General features: G+C 34.7%; 1 protein-coding gene across 8 annotated transcripts; it reads left to right on the forward strand.

The window, feature by feature from the left end:
- The first annotated feature begins 301 nt into the window (after positions 1–301).
- Positions 302–11,761, forward strand: LOC108473518 (putative lysine-specific demethylase JMJ16). 8 transcript variants are annotated; one of them, XM_053020799.1, is made up of 14 exons: positions 302–507; positions 1,419–1,506; positions 2,380–2,451; positions 2,532–2,863; positions 3,043–3,114; positions 3,457–3,534; positions 3,666–4,190; positions 4,650–4,874; positions 5,340–5,501; positions 7,731–8,099; positions 8,690–10,049; positions 10,143–10,246; positions 10,823–11,020; positions 11,205–11,761. In XM_053020799.1, the coding sequence occupies exons 4-14, from the start codon at positions 2,540–2,542 to the stop codon at positions 11,535–11,537; spliced, it is 3,750 nt and encodes a 1,249-aa protein (XP_052876759.1). In that variant the 5' UTR covers positions 302–507; positions 1,419–1,506; positions 2,380–2,451; positions 2,532–2,539; the 3' UTR covers positions 11,538–11,761. The 8 variants fall into 8 exon arrangements, with proteins under 8 accessions (XP_052876759.1, XP_052876760.1, XP_017630619.1 ...); XM_053020800.1 differs by lacking the exon at positions 1,419–1,506 and having other exon boundaries at positions 1,928–2,451; XM_017775130.2 differs by lacking the exon at positions 1,419–1,506.
- The last annotated feature ends 4,019 nt before the right edge of the window (positions 11,762–15,780 follow it).

The raw sequence follows: 15,780 nt of genomic DNA on the forward strand, positions 1-15,780 counted from the left end.
AAAATTTGGAATTAAGATAATATATATATATATATATATATATATATATATATATATATTTGAAGTTATTTTGAGTCAAATAAAAGATATAAATAGAAAATGAATTTCAAATAATTTTCAACTAAATTAGTCATTTAAATTTTTTCTTTTGTTAAATTTTTTAACAAATTTTTTATAAATTTTGATTGTATGTATTTTTTAATACAATATTTATGACTACTTTTAACATTTTTTAATTATTAAATAAAAATAACACTCTTCAACGTATTTAAACTAACATTCTTTCGCATCGAATGCCAATTGAAAGGAGATTCAACTTCCTTTTGTTAAGTTTAGAAATTGACTTTTCAGTAATAATAATGTTTTTAAAATTAAAACGTGATAAATAAATAAATGACCTTATAGAAATAGTCGGTCCATACTATAGTTGATGCCAGTGTGAGAAGAAAGCAGAAACTTTATCATTTGTTCCATGCGGCGTCCGCAGGAAAGGAAAACAGCCCACAGGTAAATAAATTAATTAAATTTACAAAAAAAATTTATCCTGAATTTTCTCATTTACCTTTTTCTTTTAATTTTTTATTCATCCATTAATGAAAAACCTCTTCACCTTCTCCTTCCTATTTTCCCCAAATTACCCCTCTCAATAAATTAAATACCGTTTATGCTTTCAATTGCTTCATAAAGACACAACAAAAAACTGAAACAAATTTATTAGGTCTATAGAAATTTAACCTTTTTTTATTAAAAAATTGAATTTTCAATTTATGAAAATCTGTTACTTCTTGAAGCGGTGAATTAATTAATCTTCCATATTTACCCTTATCATCTTCATTCTTTTCCTTGGAATTGTTCTGCGTTCAGATTTTATTTTGCAGGTAGGGGTTTTGATGGTCATATTTGGATTTGTGGGGGGTACCCTTGTAAAACAAGGAATTTTAGGAAAAAAAAATATTATTGGTTTTTTATTTTATCAAAAAAATAGTAACCTTTTTTTTCCCTCTGTTGATTTTGATTTTTCTTCTGGTGTTAGGGTTAGGGTTAGGTTTAGATCCGTTTAAAATCAGATTCAACTTTTCAATTCGTTTCCACTTTATATTTTTCTAAAATTTTTATTATGGTTTTAAATTTAGAAAATTTTTAGTGATTCCTTTTTCTCCCTGAAAAATTGGTCTAGTCAAAAGGAGTTATTTCAGCTGCTTAAGTGAAGTCAAATTATAGAAATCTTTTGGATCATGTAAGCTCCATTTTTTTTAATTTATTTAATTTTTTAGATTTATTTTTAGGGAAATTTTTCTTGAATTCCCTTTTGTCTGATGATGACTATAAAATAGGAAACTAGAATTTTATGAGCTGTATTTTATTTTCTTTTGTTCTGAAAATTTTCTCGATCAAATTATTTGTTTGTGTTCTTTTAGGGTTTAGGACTGCTTAATCAATTGGGAAAGTAATGCAGGACCTCGACCATGGATTTAGCTGGACATTTATGTAGCAAATTTTGTTTAGGTCTCCTGATTTGATTCTCTTTATATATATATAAAAAGAAAACTGGAAAATCTGTTCATGAGTTTGATTTTCAATCTTATCTTTGCATATGAATTTCTGAAGGCTACAGTTGATGAGTTTTATTGATGAAAAAATTTCTGATCCAAGAAGGGTCTGCATGGTGTTATTTTCCTGTTATGTAGAACTTTCTGGAAATATTATTTTTAGAAATTTTGATTGCAAGGTTACATATTTGAAGGATCATGATTTTGAAGGTAGAAAAATCACATAGATTTCGACTGCATCATTGCTTCCCTGGTTTTAATCGATTATATAAAAAATGAGAAGGCATTAGTCTTGTTGATTCACCTAATTAGGCTATACTAATAATTGGGGTAGGAGTTTTATCAAATGAATCTTATGGCTCTTTGTATAACTTCAGGTGGTTAGATACAAAATTATATTTGTATCTTCATTTCAGCTATTATCTATGGCATGATTATTGGATTTGGGGATTGACTTACGCATGAGTCAAAGGAAATATGATTTATCAAGTGTTAGGCCAGCAACATACTTCAGCATTGACCCTTACAAGTATAGCGAGAATGAAAATTTATACCAGGGATAAGACTAAAGCATAAATCTTGTGAATTTTATATTATGCGGTCTCTCTCTCATTCTCAATTAGCAATTATCAGTATCAAATATGCAGGAATATGGTCATGCCGTGTTCTTAGCATCCTCATATCTTCTTAGTAGTACTGAATTGTGGTTTTCTGGAGAAAACCTGAGATTTATTGTAACAGTTAATGGTTTGATTTTGGAATGGAGTGAAGCTTTTGGATTATGTTTGTCTATTTGTTTTCTTAATAACTGCTTTCTATTTCTGTGTAGATAAAGTTGCTTTTTACAGCAGTTCAGAATTATGGTTAGGATGTTGGGATGCTGAATTGATTCTTAATTAAGGTAGGCCTGTTTTGCATTCGACTATTTCCTATTCCAGATACAGGTGCAGTGCTTGAATTGTCACCTGTTGTCTTGTGTAGCAATACTGATGGGGACAGAACTTATGAGAGTTTGTGTTAAAGAAGAGAACGATGATATTCCACCAGTTCCACCAGGTTTCGAGTCATATGCATCTTTTACTCTAACAAGGGGGGCACAAGAGAATGTGAAACATGAGAGTGATAATGTAAAGTACTGTTCAGCCTCTGCAACCACAATTAGTTCTGTTGCCAATCCTGTCCAGAAGGAAACTGAGTTGGGCGATGTTGAAAGCACAAAGATTACAAGGTCTTTGAGGCGAAGACCTTGGATAAACTATGGTAGATACGATAACAGTCCAGAAGACGAGCTTGATTGTGAAAAGCTTGATCAAGTTAGTTTCTTCTTCTAACTTATTTGTTGAACCTTCTGTTTTCTTTTCTTTGTTTTTTTGAAAACATTGTTTTATAAAAGTTCTGGATGCTGATTTTGAAAAAAATTCAAAATAGTATGCTATCACTTTATGGCAATTCTATATGTTGGTAGTTTCATGTATGCCATTCATTTGAGCAGAATCAAAGATTGAGACATAATCTTCCTAAAGGTGTCATTCGTGGATGTCCAGAGTGTAATGATTGCCAAAAGGTAAGTTCTTCAACTTCTTTTGGTCTTTCCTAGTTTTGTTAACCTTTTACATGTTTCGCCATCTAGCAGCACCACTCTTCTATTGTCGTTTGTTTTTTTGACCGTACGATTATATTAATCAATCTGTAGTAGCAACATCCTAGATGTAAGAATGACTTGGAAATGCCTTATAGTTAAGTTTTGGCTAGTTTATATTTTAATGTAGCTTAAAGTGACAATGACTGGTAATTGAAAATGGAGCTAAACTATAGAATCTGGATTGTACGATTGATATGCTGTTTTTTCTTTTGTTAGCCGTTGTCTTCAAATATTATTTCATTGATATGTTAAGTGGTGGAACAGGTGATTGCAAGATGGCATCCAGAGGAAGCATGTAGGCCAGGTGTTGAGGATGCGCCTGTGTTCTACCCGACAGAAAAGGTATTCAATGTTGCTTACAACTTTGAGTTGTTTGAATATCATAATTTGCCCACTATAGTTGTTACTGGTTAAATCTGCAGTTCTGAATTAGAGAATTAAATATCTTAACTGGTTTTGTATTGTTTCTTCAGGAGTTTGAAGATACTTTGAACTATATAGCTAGCATACGACCAAAAGCAGAAAAATATGGAATCTGTCGCATTGTTCCTCCATCTTCTTGGAAACCTCCTTGTCCTCTCAAAGAAAAGAATATATGGGAAAATGCTAGATTTGTTACTCGTGTGCAGAGGGTTGACAAACTTCAGAATCGTAATTCAATGAGGAAAATGTCAAAAGTTAATAACAGTATGAGGAGGAAAAGGAGAAGATACATGAGAATGGCTGTAGACTGTAGTTCTGATAGTGGAAGTATCTGGTCTGCTGATGCCGGATTTTGTGAAGTAGAGAGGTTTGGGTTTGAACCTGGTCCAGAGTTTACTCTGGATAAATTTCAGAAGTATGCTGATGATTTCAAGGCTCAGTACTTTAGGAGGAAGGAAAATGATGTAGATATGGAAGGTAAAGTGACCGTTCTGCCAGATCTCCATGAAGCTTCAGTTGAGAATATTGAGGGTGAATACTGGCGCATAGTGGAGAAAGCAACTGAGGAAATAGAGGTAAGATTTGTGAATTTGGAAAAATATCACCTTTCCTTTCTGTTGATTAATTTACTTAGTGCCAGCTGCCGGAGCTATTGCAGTAATGGTCCTGCTCCAGGAGGCTTTGTTTGGACCAAATAAGGGTTTGTCAATACTATTTTTTTTAGCCTTTCTTAAAGTTGAGATGAGTTTCTCAAGGCTGGGAAGTTCCAAATTGGGGATTCTAGAAAATGTCACTAGGAGAATCTGATGGAAAAAGGCAATGATGTTTCAAGTAGACAAAAGGAAATAGTTCATAGTTATTTCCAACAATTTTATTCTATTAAAGTATTTAAAAACCTCACATCAACAGAACTGTTATTTTTCACTCAAACAGAGCAATCAAGCTCCTGTTTTTTTTTATCTGCGCTGTTCTTTCTCTCATTTAAACTGGTTGCAAAGAGGAGTTGCTAATTCATATGCTCCTTTCCTTTTCAGGTCTTATATGGGGCTGATCTGGAAACTGGGGTTTTTGGCAGTGGCTTTCCTAAGAAGTCCAGTCAAGTTGGACTTGCTTCCAACGAGAAGTACATAAATTCTGGTTGGAACCTAAATAACTTCCCCAGGCTACCTGGATCCGTTCTCAATTATGAAAGCAGTGATATTTCTGGGGTTCTGGTTCCCTGGTTGTATGTAGGAATGTGCTTTTCCTCCTTCTGTTGGGTAAGACTTCCCTTGTGTGATTCGAACTCTTGGCTCTGGTATTTTCTGATAATTTTGCATTAACCTAGCTTGTGAGAAATGAATTCATGTCTATTTATTTTGTTTGGGTGAGTTTATACCCCATTAGGCCCTCTCATAGATCATGTGCCTGTAATTTGGCATAATAAGAATAGTTAAGAAGGTTGGTATGCCTGAAAAGTGATCAGATCCTGGATAGCACTGATGTGAAACCATGGATGAATTTGTTACTAAAATAATGGAAGAAACTCTTAACAAAATATTAGGCCACCTATTGCACCATTCAGATTTTGGGGATGTAGTTTTATGTTTTTAGGTGTTCATCAAGCAAGTAATGATTCTTTTGACTTATGAGTTTTTGAAGTCTCATTTAAGGCCATTACTAGGCTGACCTGAGGATACTTATGATTGCTTTTCTTTCCATTTGTTTTATGTGGATGGGACTAGCATGTTGAAGATCACCACCTATACTCGTTGAATTTCATGCATTGGGGTGCTCCGAAAATTTGGTATGGCGTTCCTGGAAAGGATGCTCCTAAACTGGAGGAGGCTATGAAAAAGCATTTGCCTGACCTTTTTGATGAGCAACCTGACCTGCTTCACAAACTGGTGAGTTAAAAGATCTATGATTTGGTGTTCATATTTGTAATTATACCTAGGCGAATTTATCTAACTGTTTTGGAGCATGCCAATTGTTAGTAAGAAGCCAAATTTATCAGAGTATACTCTTGCTTCTTGAATTATGAGATAATCCTGGTAGCTGATAGCTCTTTATTGAGATAGCATGTTTTACTTGGATCAATCATTTAGTGTCTTGGTAAAATCAATTCTAAGCAGAACCTGGCACAACACAATTCAAGGGGTACTGGCTATAATGATTCCTAATTAAAAATTTTAATGTTTAAGAGAAGATCACAAAGCAACCTTTCCAAGCCACTAGCAAAATGATAACCTGAACTAGTTTTAGGTAATATATGAGCTGAGTGGACCTGAACTTGCTCTAGTCTCTTTTCTACTTTGGATATCTGAGAGATGTGAGGATGTGATATGGACACTTTAATTGCAATAGGAGTTTTTAGTTTTATTTATTTATTTATTATATCAGGTTTTACTAAGAGTTTTAGTTTTACTATATTAGGTTTTTGTTTCCTTCATAAACTCTAAGTTAGGAATTATATTTTATGTCAATTAGGACTCTTTCATTTGTTATTAACAGTTTGTAAAAGGCTGCCAATATGAAATAAAGAGGTAAGCAATTATTCTATCAAAAGAAACGTTATTTTGAGAGGGGGTTCAGTCAAGGACGAATCTGCCTTTTTGAGTAACCATAGGTCGAAGCAAAAATTCTTTCTCGTCTAGATCTGTGACTAGATCCTACGCCAAGGCGCCTATCAACTTGGTATCGGAGCCAGCTGTCATGGGTGACGAAAAAACTTTGACAGCCAAGCTGGAGGCATTCATGGAACAAATGGCTACAAGGCAATAAGCATTAGAGGAGCAGGTGGCGATGTTATCTCTTTCGGTCCAAAAGACAACGAAAGGGGATTTAGAAAAAAATAATGAAGAACAAGGCAGCAATGGAGGCAAGAATAGAAATTCAGATTTGCAACACGGTAGGGCCATGGTGCCACGATACTCTAAGATGGAATTTCCCACTTATGATGGGGTTGGAGATCCTTTAGGATGGTTAAAAAGATGCGAAATTTTTTTTGGCAATCAACGGACCAACGAAGAAGACAAAGTCGGCCTAGCTTCATTCCATCTTTTAGGAGAGGCACAATTATGGTTTGATCAAATCGAAGAAGAGGAGGCAAATCTGGATTGGGAACGCTTCAGAGAGTGTTGTCATATCAGGTTTGGGCCGCCTATGAGTAATAACCCCTTGGGGGAACTGGCAAACTTGAGACAAACTAGGACGGTAGAAGAATATCAACGCCAATTTCAATCATTACTCGCTAGGACTACTGATCTTAAACCTCGACAACAAGTAAACCTTTTTACTGCTGGATTGGTAGAGGAACTTAGAAACCTTGGAGTTGCAATGAATATGGCTCGAGCTTAGGAACTTAAACAAAAAGTCTCTTCCAAGATGTTATCTCAAACCAATCTAAACTGGTCAACTTTCCAAAACACTGACAACAATTCAATCATTCCAACAACTCAGAACATTGCAAAGGGAGGGGGACAAACAATAGAACCAACAGGGAACAACGGCAAAATAGGTTCTTCTGCACCATTTATTAAGAGATTGACATGGATAGAAATGGCGGAAAGAAGGGCTAAAGGGCTGTGTTATAATTGTGACGAGTCTTATTCCATGGGACACAAATGTAAAAGGTTATCTTGGATAGAAGTACCAGATGTTGAAGGCAAGCAAGATGATGATGAGATAGATGATTTTGGATAAGTTCTGAAGTTTATTTTGAATTTGAGCTTGAGGACAAGTTCAATTCCGAGAAGGGGAGTAATGATATGGACACTTTAATTGCATTAGGAGTTTTTAGTTTTATTTATTTATTTATTATATCATGCCTTTTTGAGTAACCATAGGTCGAAGCAAGAATTCTTTCTCGTCTAGACCTGTGAGTAGATCCTACGCCAAGGCGCATATCAGGATGCTTTTCTGGTTCACTATCATATTAGACTACTGCATAACAAGTCTGTACATCATGTTGTAAATGTAGTGGATGTTTTTAATTAACTGTTCATTGTTGCATGCTACGGAAGATTAAATTTGTAGTCGTAACCCATAGTTGATATTTTCTCCCATGTATGCTTAATTACTGTAATATCACTGCACAATACCAAATATGCTCTGACCGTCTTTCTTTCATGCAGGTCACTCAGCTGTCCCCTTCGATACTAAAATCTGAAGGGGTACCTGTCTATCGATGTGTTCAGAATGCTGGAGAATTTGTTCTGACATTCCCTAGAGCATATCATGCAGGGTTCAACTGTGGTTTCAATTGTGCAGAGGCAGTAAATGTAGCTCCTGTTGACTGGTTACCACATGGACAGATTGCTATTGAGCTATACCGTGAACAGGGAAGGAAAACTTCCATCTCACATGATAAATTGTTGCTTGGAGCAGCAAGGGAAGCAGTCAAAGCCCACTGGGAGCTCAGTTTATTGAAGAAGCATACTTCTGATAACTTAAGGTGGAAAGGTGTATGTGGAAAAGATGGAATTTTAGCTAAAACTCTCAAGGTAAGTATTATATCCATTATTTGTCTTTGGGCTGATTTATTGTGTGGGACTTTATGAATTCTTGCTTAGTTCAGAATGTAAATGATCTAGATCTGAACTGTGTAAATTTCATTCTTAAGCTAGATTTTTGCATCAAACTCAAATTGAATGTTTGGTAAACTTTTTATGCGGTTTTGGAATAGTCCAATCTCTAGTAATCGTTGTTCCCAAATCTCTAAATATTTATTTGCATATATATGCATGTAGATAAATTCATGCGTGTATATTTCCATGTTTATTGTATACGTCCATTTAGACCCATGACCTATTATGCTGTATGTGTATTATGTAAAATTCATTTTGTAGAAAATACGTATGAATTTATCCCTGGATTTGAATCTAGTATTCAATTGCAGAAATACACAAGTCATTTCTATATTGTTGATAACATAACCTGTATCTAGTAGTTAATTTAATTTCAGTGCAAATTCTGAAATAGAATTCATGTTTACCACGGTTTTGTAATATTTATTAACTTTTTAGCATATAAGCAATGCTTATATGACCTTGGGTTGATTTTGACCCGCTTTATATATTTTTATTGCCCACAGGCACGTGTTGAGATGGAACGTCTAAGCAGGGAATATTTTTGCAGTTCCTCTCATACTGCTAAAATGGAGAGCAATTTTGATGCTACCAGTGAGCGAGAATGCAGTATATGTTTTTTTGATTTGCACCTTTCTGCAGCAGGTTGTCATTGCTCCCCTGATAGATATGCATGCCTGAATCATGCAAAGCAGTTCTGCTCATGTGCTAGAGGTTCCAAAATTTTCCTATTTCGATATGATATAAATGAGTTAAATATCCTTGTTGAAGCAGTGGAAGGAAAACTAAGTGCAATATATAGGTGGGCAAGACTAGATCTTGGGCTGGCTCTGAGTTCATATGTAACCAAGGACAATATAGGTGGTAGGTTATCCCATGCATTGGAAGGAGTACATAAAGAAGTTCCTCAACCATCAGTAATTTCCTCCAGAGAATTACCAGGAGAAGATATGTCGAAAAAGAAACCCTTGATATTAGCTCAAATTTCTGCTCAGATGTTATTGCTACAAAGAAATAAACAATCAGAGGCTACTTTACCATCAAAAGATCCAAATTCTAAGTTGAAGAAAGGGGAATCCGTTCTTTCTGCTTTAAACTTGAGCATACCTGGAACCCAAACTGCCGTGACAAGTGGAGTGAAGAAGCCTTCATCTCCAGCAGTCGTTAATACTATTCTTCTTAGTGATGATGAAGGTGATGAAATAGAGAAACCAGTTTCGGAAATACCAAAAGAACATTCTATCAAAGAGCATCCAGAAGCCTCAGTGAGGGTGGCACCATCTGGTGAAAAAGCAAGCACATGTAATTACAAGAATAAGGCTATCTTAACTACCCCTCTAACTGATGCTCCATTTACGAATCAAAAGGATGCCAATTCCCCTGATGTACAAAGAAATAATCATTCATCTCATTATTCGGAAGTGAAAGATGAGCATTCTGGAAATGGAATCACATTGCTAGGATCTAGTCGCCAGAATGATTTTTGCCATTTAGAATCTGCCACTGCAGAATCTGGTAGAAATGTTCAGGATTCTTCTAATACCATAGAGATGGATAATAACAAGAATAATCTGTTCACTGGTGAAAGCAGCCTTCAGCATCTGCTGCCTTGGGGAAGTGAAAAAGTTGACAAGGATAAGCATGAGAAGATGGGAGCCGTTGCCTCTGCAAATTTAGTTGACAACACAAGAACTAATGTAGGTGGGCCGTCTTGCTCTCAAAATAATGTTGACAGAAATGTCCGGCAGAAAGGTCCTCGCATTGCTAAGGTAGTGCGTAGGATCAACTGTAATGTTGAGCCTCTGGAATTTGGAGTTGTGCTCTCTGGGAAATTATGGTGTAACAGCCAGGCCATTTTCCCAAAAGGTTAGTTGCATTGGTGTTTACTAAGGCTGATGCATGTCAATATGCTAAGTATACTAGCTAGATGTATTCACTCGGTTATTCTAATCAATGCAGGATTTAAGAGCCGGGTTAGGTATATTAGTGTTTTAGATCCAACAAATATGGCATACTATGTCTCAGAAATTTTGGATGCGGAGAGGGATGGACCTCTGTTCATGGTAATTGAAAATTTTATGGTATCAATTATGTTTTTGTACCACTATCTTATTAATTGGACATTTTTATCTCTTACCTGAAAAAATGTTAAGTGTTTTTACTACATTTTTATCTCTTACCTGAAAATGTTGTTCTTACTCATATGCCTTCATGATTTTGGGAACTCATAGTAGACACGGACAGATTTATCTTCGTTCCTGAATTATTTGTCTCTGATGTTCATTGTGTTGATCTTTGCAGAGAGCAAGAAAGTAGCTTATGTATGCTGTGTATCTTAATGATATTTGATTGTTAGGCAGAATTGACTGAATCTTGCCATCTGATCTATAGGAAACAAATCACTCCTCTTGTTCTCTAGCAGACTTGATTGTTTTAGATAATAGTATAATTTTCTAAACAAATACCATTTGGAGTGCTTGCTGTCATCTTTTCATCTGATGAATTTTAACTTCTATTTCAAAAGTTATCTTCCAACTTAGTTTTGAATTTCATCTTTGGTTAGAGCAAAGTGGGCAAATAATGACCAGAAATGTATTGTTCTTTAAGCATGCATGGCCTTAAATGTTATTTGGTTTCAGGTATCTGTGGAGCACTGTCCCAGTGAAGTATTTGTTCATGTTTCAGCTGCCAGATGCTGGGAGATGGTGAGGGAGAAAGTTAATCAAGAGATAACGAAACAACATAGACTAGGAAGGACCAACCTCCCACCATTGCAGCCTCCTGGTAGCCTTGATGGCTTTGAGATGTTTGGTTTTTCTTCACCAGAAATTGTGCAGGTAAATTAGTTTTTACATTATTATATGAAAAATGTTGGTCAACTAGGTTATTTTAACTGTTTCTCCCCTCGCCCTTTATGCATTGACAATTATTAATGGCTTAACAGTTTGATTTTATGGTAAATGCTTAACTCTGACATTTGAAGTAAAGACTCATTTCTCGTATGGTTTAAACATAAACCAGGCCGTTGAGGCAATGGATCGCAATCGAGTTTGTATGGAGTATTGGGACTCTCGGCCTTACTCTCGGCCTCAAGTGCAGTTCCTACAACATTCTCATACCCCTAGTAATGGTGTCAACTTGCTTAGAACATCTGGGGAACAAAATAATGCAGGGGCTCCTCAGAACAAATGCCTGCCCAGTGAAGTCGACACACTACTAGGTTTATTCAAGAAGGCAAGCTCTGAAGAATTAAGCTCACTTTGTAGCATATTAAGTGACAAAAGGTCTCCCGAGGATGTAGACCGTGTGGCTCAACTCCTTAAGGAGGAGATTCGCAGTCGTCGACCTACATGATTGAATTTTTTTTTTTGGTGATTCGGATTCAAAATTCGAGTCGATATATCCCACATTTTTCGTCACTGTAAATATCAATATCCTGCCTTCACACTGCACGTACAGCCTCCATTCAATCCACCATTCTTTCAGGTAGAAGAGTGATAAGAGTAGGTTATTTTCCGGTGGGATTTTTGCATACTGACTGATTTTTGTAGCATAAGAAAGAAAAATGCCTTCTGAAAGTTCAACTGGTCGATTTTCGAAACCATCTAATGTCATGTTGGCCTCCAATCTTCAGCGGCTACCACAATCTTTAATTCTGCATTTCCACTTAAAACCATTTTAATTTCACTTATTTTCATTAAAAAAAGGTTAAATATGGGCCAAAGGATCAGTCTGTATACAGTTCTGATATAAGGTAAAAATATAATTATTGTATTTCTCACTAAAGTTATTTTAGTTTTACATTAGATCATGTCTACCTTTTTTTCAAACCAATCTGCAGAATGTGTCACGGTCTGCCTGAGTAGGGCCATTCTTGGTGCTACAAGTCCGAAATGGTGTGCGTGCAAGAATGAGTTGGGGGGCTGCCGGAATGTTTCGGGATACCCCAGAAGTGTTGACCTAGTCAATTGAGGTGAGAGGCTAAGTTGCATGAGGATCAAACACCTTACCAAATCCTTTTTAAACGTTTCCTGGTCTTTTGTTTCTCTCACTCCTCTTTTCTTGTTTCATTCTTTCGTTCTCTTTTCAATTCCTTGCAATTGTAGCGTCTTTCTAACATATTCTTCTATAGAAATCACAACCTACCGATGCACATAAGACTCTGTAATATCCCAAATTTTCAATACAACATTTGGTATCGTTGAAAATAAGTTAGCTAAAAGAGAGATCAAGGAATTAATTTCATATTTGAGATGGAAAGAGTTGCAATTTTGTCAAATTGAGAAAATGTGAATTAATAATGATTATTTGACATGGGAACGATATGGAATATGTAGTGATAGGATGAGGATCACATTTGAACTAAATTGGATAAGATTTGAAAGTAAAAGGATCAAATAATAATTTTACCGTGAAGAGAAAATAAGTTTAATTTTTATTATTGTGGACTTATGTTAAAGAATAATTATGGTTTATGAAGTTTGGATATATTACGTATTAAATTTAATGTCAACAAAAAGTGGTAAGAAACTGTTGAAGTGTAAAATTTTCGTATAAGGGTATTTTAGTTATTTCACATTAGATTTATGTTTTAGAAATATTTTAAGTGGAGATATTATATGGTTGGGATCAAATTTGTGCCATTGGATGTGTTGATAACATGGTGAGTAAATGTGGATTACACAAATTTTATTTGGACTCTGACCAACTTTGACTTGAATTATTTTTAGGGTTAAAAAAAAAAAATCCTTTCGCCTCTACAAGTTACAAGTTGACCTCCTCTCTTGTGAAATGGAAAATTTCCCTTCTCTTTTTCTTGCTTTTTCTCAAAATCAAGTTAATTTTCAACACCCAAATTTTGATTTCTGGTTAAAGTCACTTAGAAAATCACTTCCTAAACTCATTTCCACTGTATCTTTTTCATCCAAGTTCAATGTTTCATGAATTTAATGAGAGAAAATTGAAAATAGTGAAAAGAAACTTCGAATAAGATAAGAAATTATGTCTCTATCATTCCTACTTTCTACATTTGGGATTTTTGTTGTCAGAAAGCTAATAAGCTTGAGTATTGATATTTTGTTGTATTTTTTAATTTTTGAGAAAAAAAATCCATAAATATAAAGATAATACATTTCAACGCACTTGAATCCATATATTCCTATATTGGTAACAATGCCCATGCTAATCTAGTTAAGAATCAATCGACACTAACTTTATCTTTGATACCATAAATATATGTTTGGGTAAATTGTGAAATGAATGATGAAAAGTATTATGTGTGCTAATATATGATAAAGTCTGTCTTGATATGTTAAGAAAATTTGAAAGAAACTAATAATATTAATGAAATTTTTCCTTTTTTTAATGGTAGTGAGTTCTATCTTGAAACATATAAAAATGAAATTGTGATATATTTTGAGAATTTAAGTGTTATAACATGATTCTTGCTTGGAATAAAAATATAGTTAATATGTTATAAAAAAGTAAATAGTCATAATGTGAAATTGAAACTAGGCTAAGAGAAAGAGTGATATGATAGGGCAAAGATTAATATGAGATATGAAATTGATAAGGTAATGAAATTGCTTAACAAGCATTGGTATTCAAAATTATATGAGATAATTGTCTAATAAAGTGCGTTATGGTGACATTGTCACCTAATGATCAAATGAGAATGTGAATTAAGAAATAGGAATAACTTGAGTCATGAGATAATTTGTTAAGTGCACATGTAAACACATGAAGCCATATATGATGATATAGGTCACTTAGGTGACAATGTGATAATGTGGATGAGTATGAGTGACATTTAGGTGTAAACAAACATCAAAATGTGATATGTGTGAAATATAAGCTCTATTGGGTGATTTGGAAACCATGAAAACATATTATGTTATGCAAGTATATGAACTATATCAAATTGATTAATAAGATGAAATGCTTTTATGAGCTTGATACACTAGCAAGGATTCAATAGGCATGTCCTAAGAATTGGATGCGCACTTATATGGGCATGTGCGGAAGGGAGTTTTGATACAGTGCCTTATGGCATAGCACATTTGTGCTCTTGATATGTTTGGAGGGTATGCAATTCCTATCTATATCTTGTGTGTTTGGCTAGGGCACCTTGGGTGCATTATCTTTGGTGTGTTTTGGACAAAATTTTGTATATTCGAGTCTACATTACTAAAGCTACAAAATGCTATGAAATCGAATTTGATAATAAATCAATTTGGAATGCAATAAATAAGTAATGAACTTAGTCCACAATAAGTTTGTTGGAAAAAAATAAATTTTTGGAAGTTTTGAGACATATTCTCGATTAGTAAAGGTGAAGATTTGAATCATAAAAGTATGTTTTTATATTCTACCCCATGAGGCCTTTACAATGGTATATTATATGCTCAAAATGGTTGAGTGATGAATGAGAAATTGATGCTCAAAGTAAGCCATTTGTGAATTATGTCGAGGAAAACGGATAGCTTACTCCCACATTGATTAGATATCAAGAGTGGAATATGTTTATATATATGAACCAACTTGGTAATTATTGAATGATTAAGTTAATGTTTTCCTTTAATTCAAGACGTTTAGTCTGTCATTAACGTGTGTGCAACAAAGTTTAGTGTGCAACCTTGTAAATCAAACTAATCTATTCAAAATATGAAGTGAAAACTTGACTAAGAGGCATAAATTTGAATATTAGTTGAATGCATATGAGAAATATGAGTTGTAACCAAGTTGGTAAATGTTAAAGCAAATTGGTTATGGATAAAAGATTTGCCTAAAGAATATATATAAGGTGATCAGTTTGATAAAGATTAAGTGACTTAGCAAACGTGTGAGACAATTCGATATTTGGTTTAAAGTAGGCATGTATGTTGATATATGTGAGAATAACATGTGACAGCCCAAAATTGACCCTAGTCGGGATGTGGTTTCGGGACCACAAAACCGAGGCATAAAAATAATTTAAAATTTATTTTGATGCCTATGATATGTGTTAATTTGTGTGTGACATTTTTGATGTTTCGATTTAGTGTTATAAATGCGAATTTCACTAGAAAGGACCTAGTGGTGAACTTTGAAAGTATGATGGGAAATGTGTGATGACTAGTTGCTCATGCATGCAAAAATAAGGGATTTGCATGTCAAATTTCCCCCAACATGAAGTGGCCGGCCATGGCAAGAGAGGATGGGCAAAACATGTCATGAAACATGTTTTGTTGGTGCATTAGGGAGAAATAATAAACAAAGGTGTATGGGTAAGAAAAGAATGAAAAAAAAATGTGTGTGGGTGTGGTATTCCCCCATTGCCGTGAGTTGTAGAGAAAGAAAGAAAAATTTTGTTCATCCTTTCTTTGAGCCAAAACTAAGGAAGAAGGAGGATTTTGCTTCATGCTTGGTTTGGAAGAGATCTAGAAGGAGATTTGGCTAAGTTTGCATCAAGATTAAGGTATGTATGAGGTTGTGTTAGGAGTTTCATGCATGTTTTGGTTGCTAACTTGATGTGCATGTTAGCCATGGCTCAAATCTTTGTTATGCCATGGAAATGGTATTTGGCCAAAGTTGTTATGGTGATAAAGCCATTGCATGC

Source organism: Gossypium arboreum, chromosome 11, assembly GCF_025698485.1.
Source record: "Gossypium arboreum isolate Shixiya-1 chromosome 11, ASM2569848v2, whole genome shotgun sequence".
Taxonomy (NCBI): Eukaryota; Viridiplantae; Streptophyta; class Magnoliopsida; order Malvales; family Malvaceae; genus Gossypium; species Gossypium arboreum.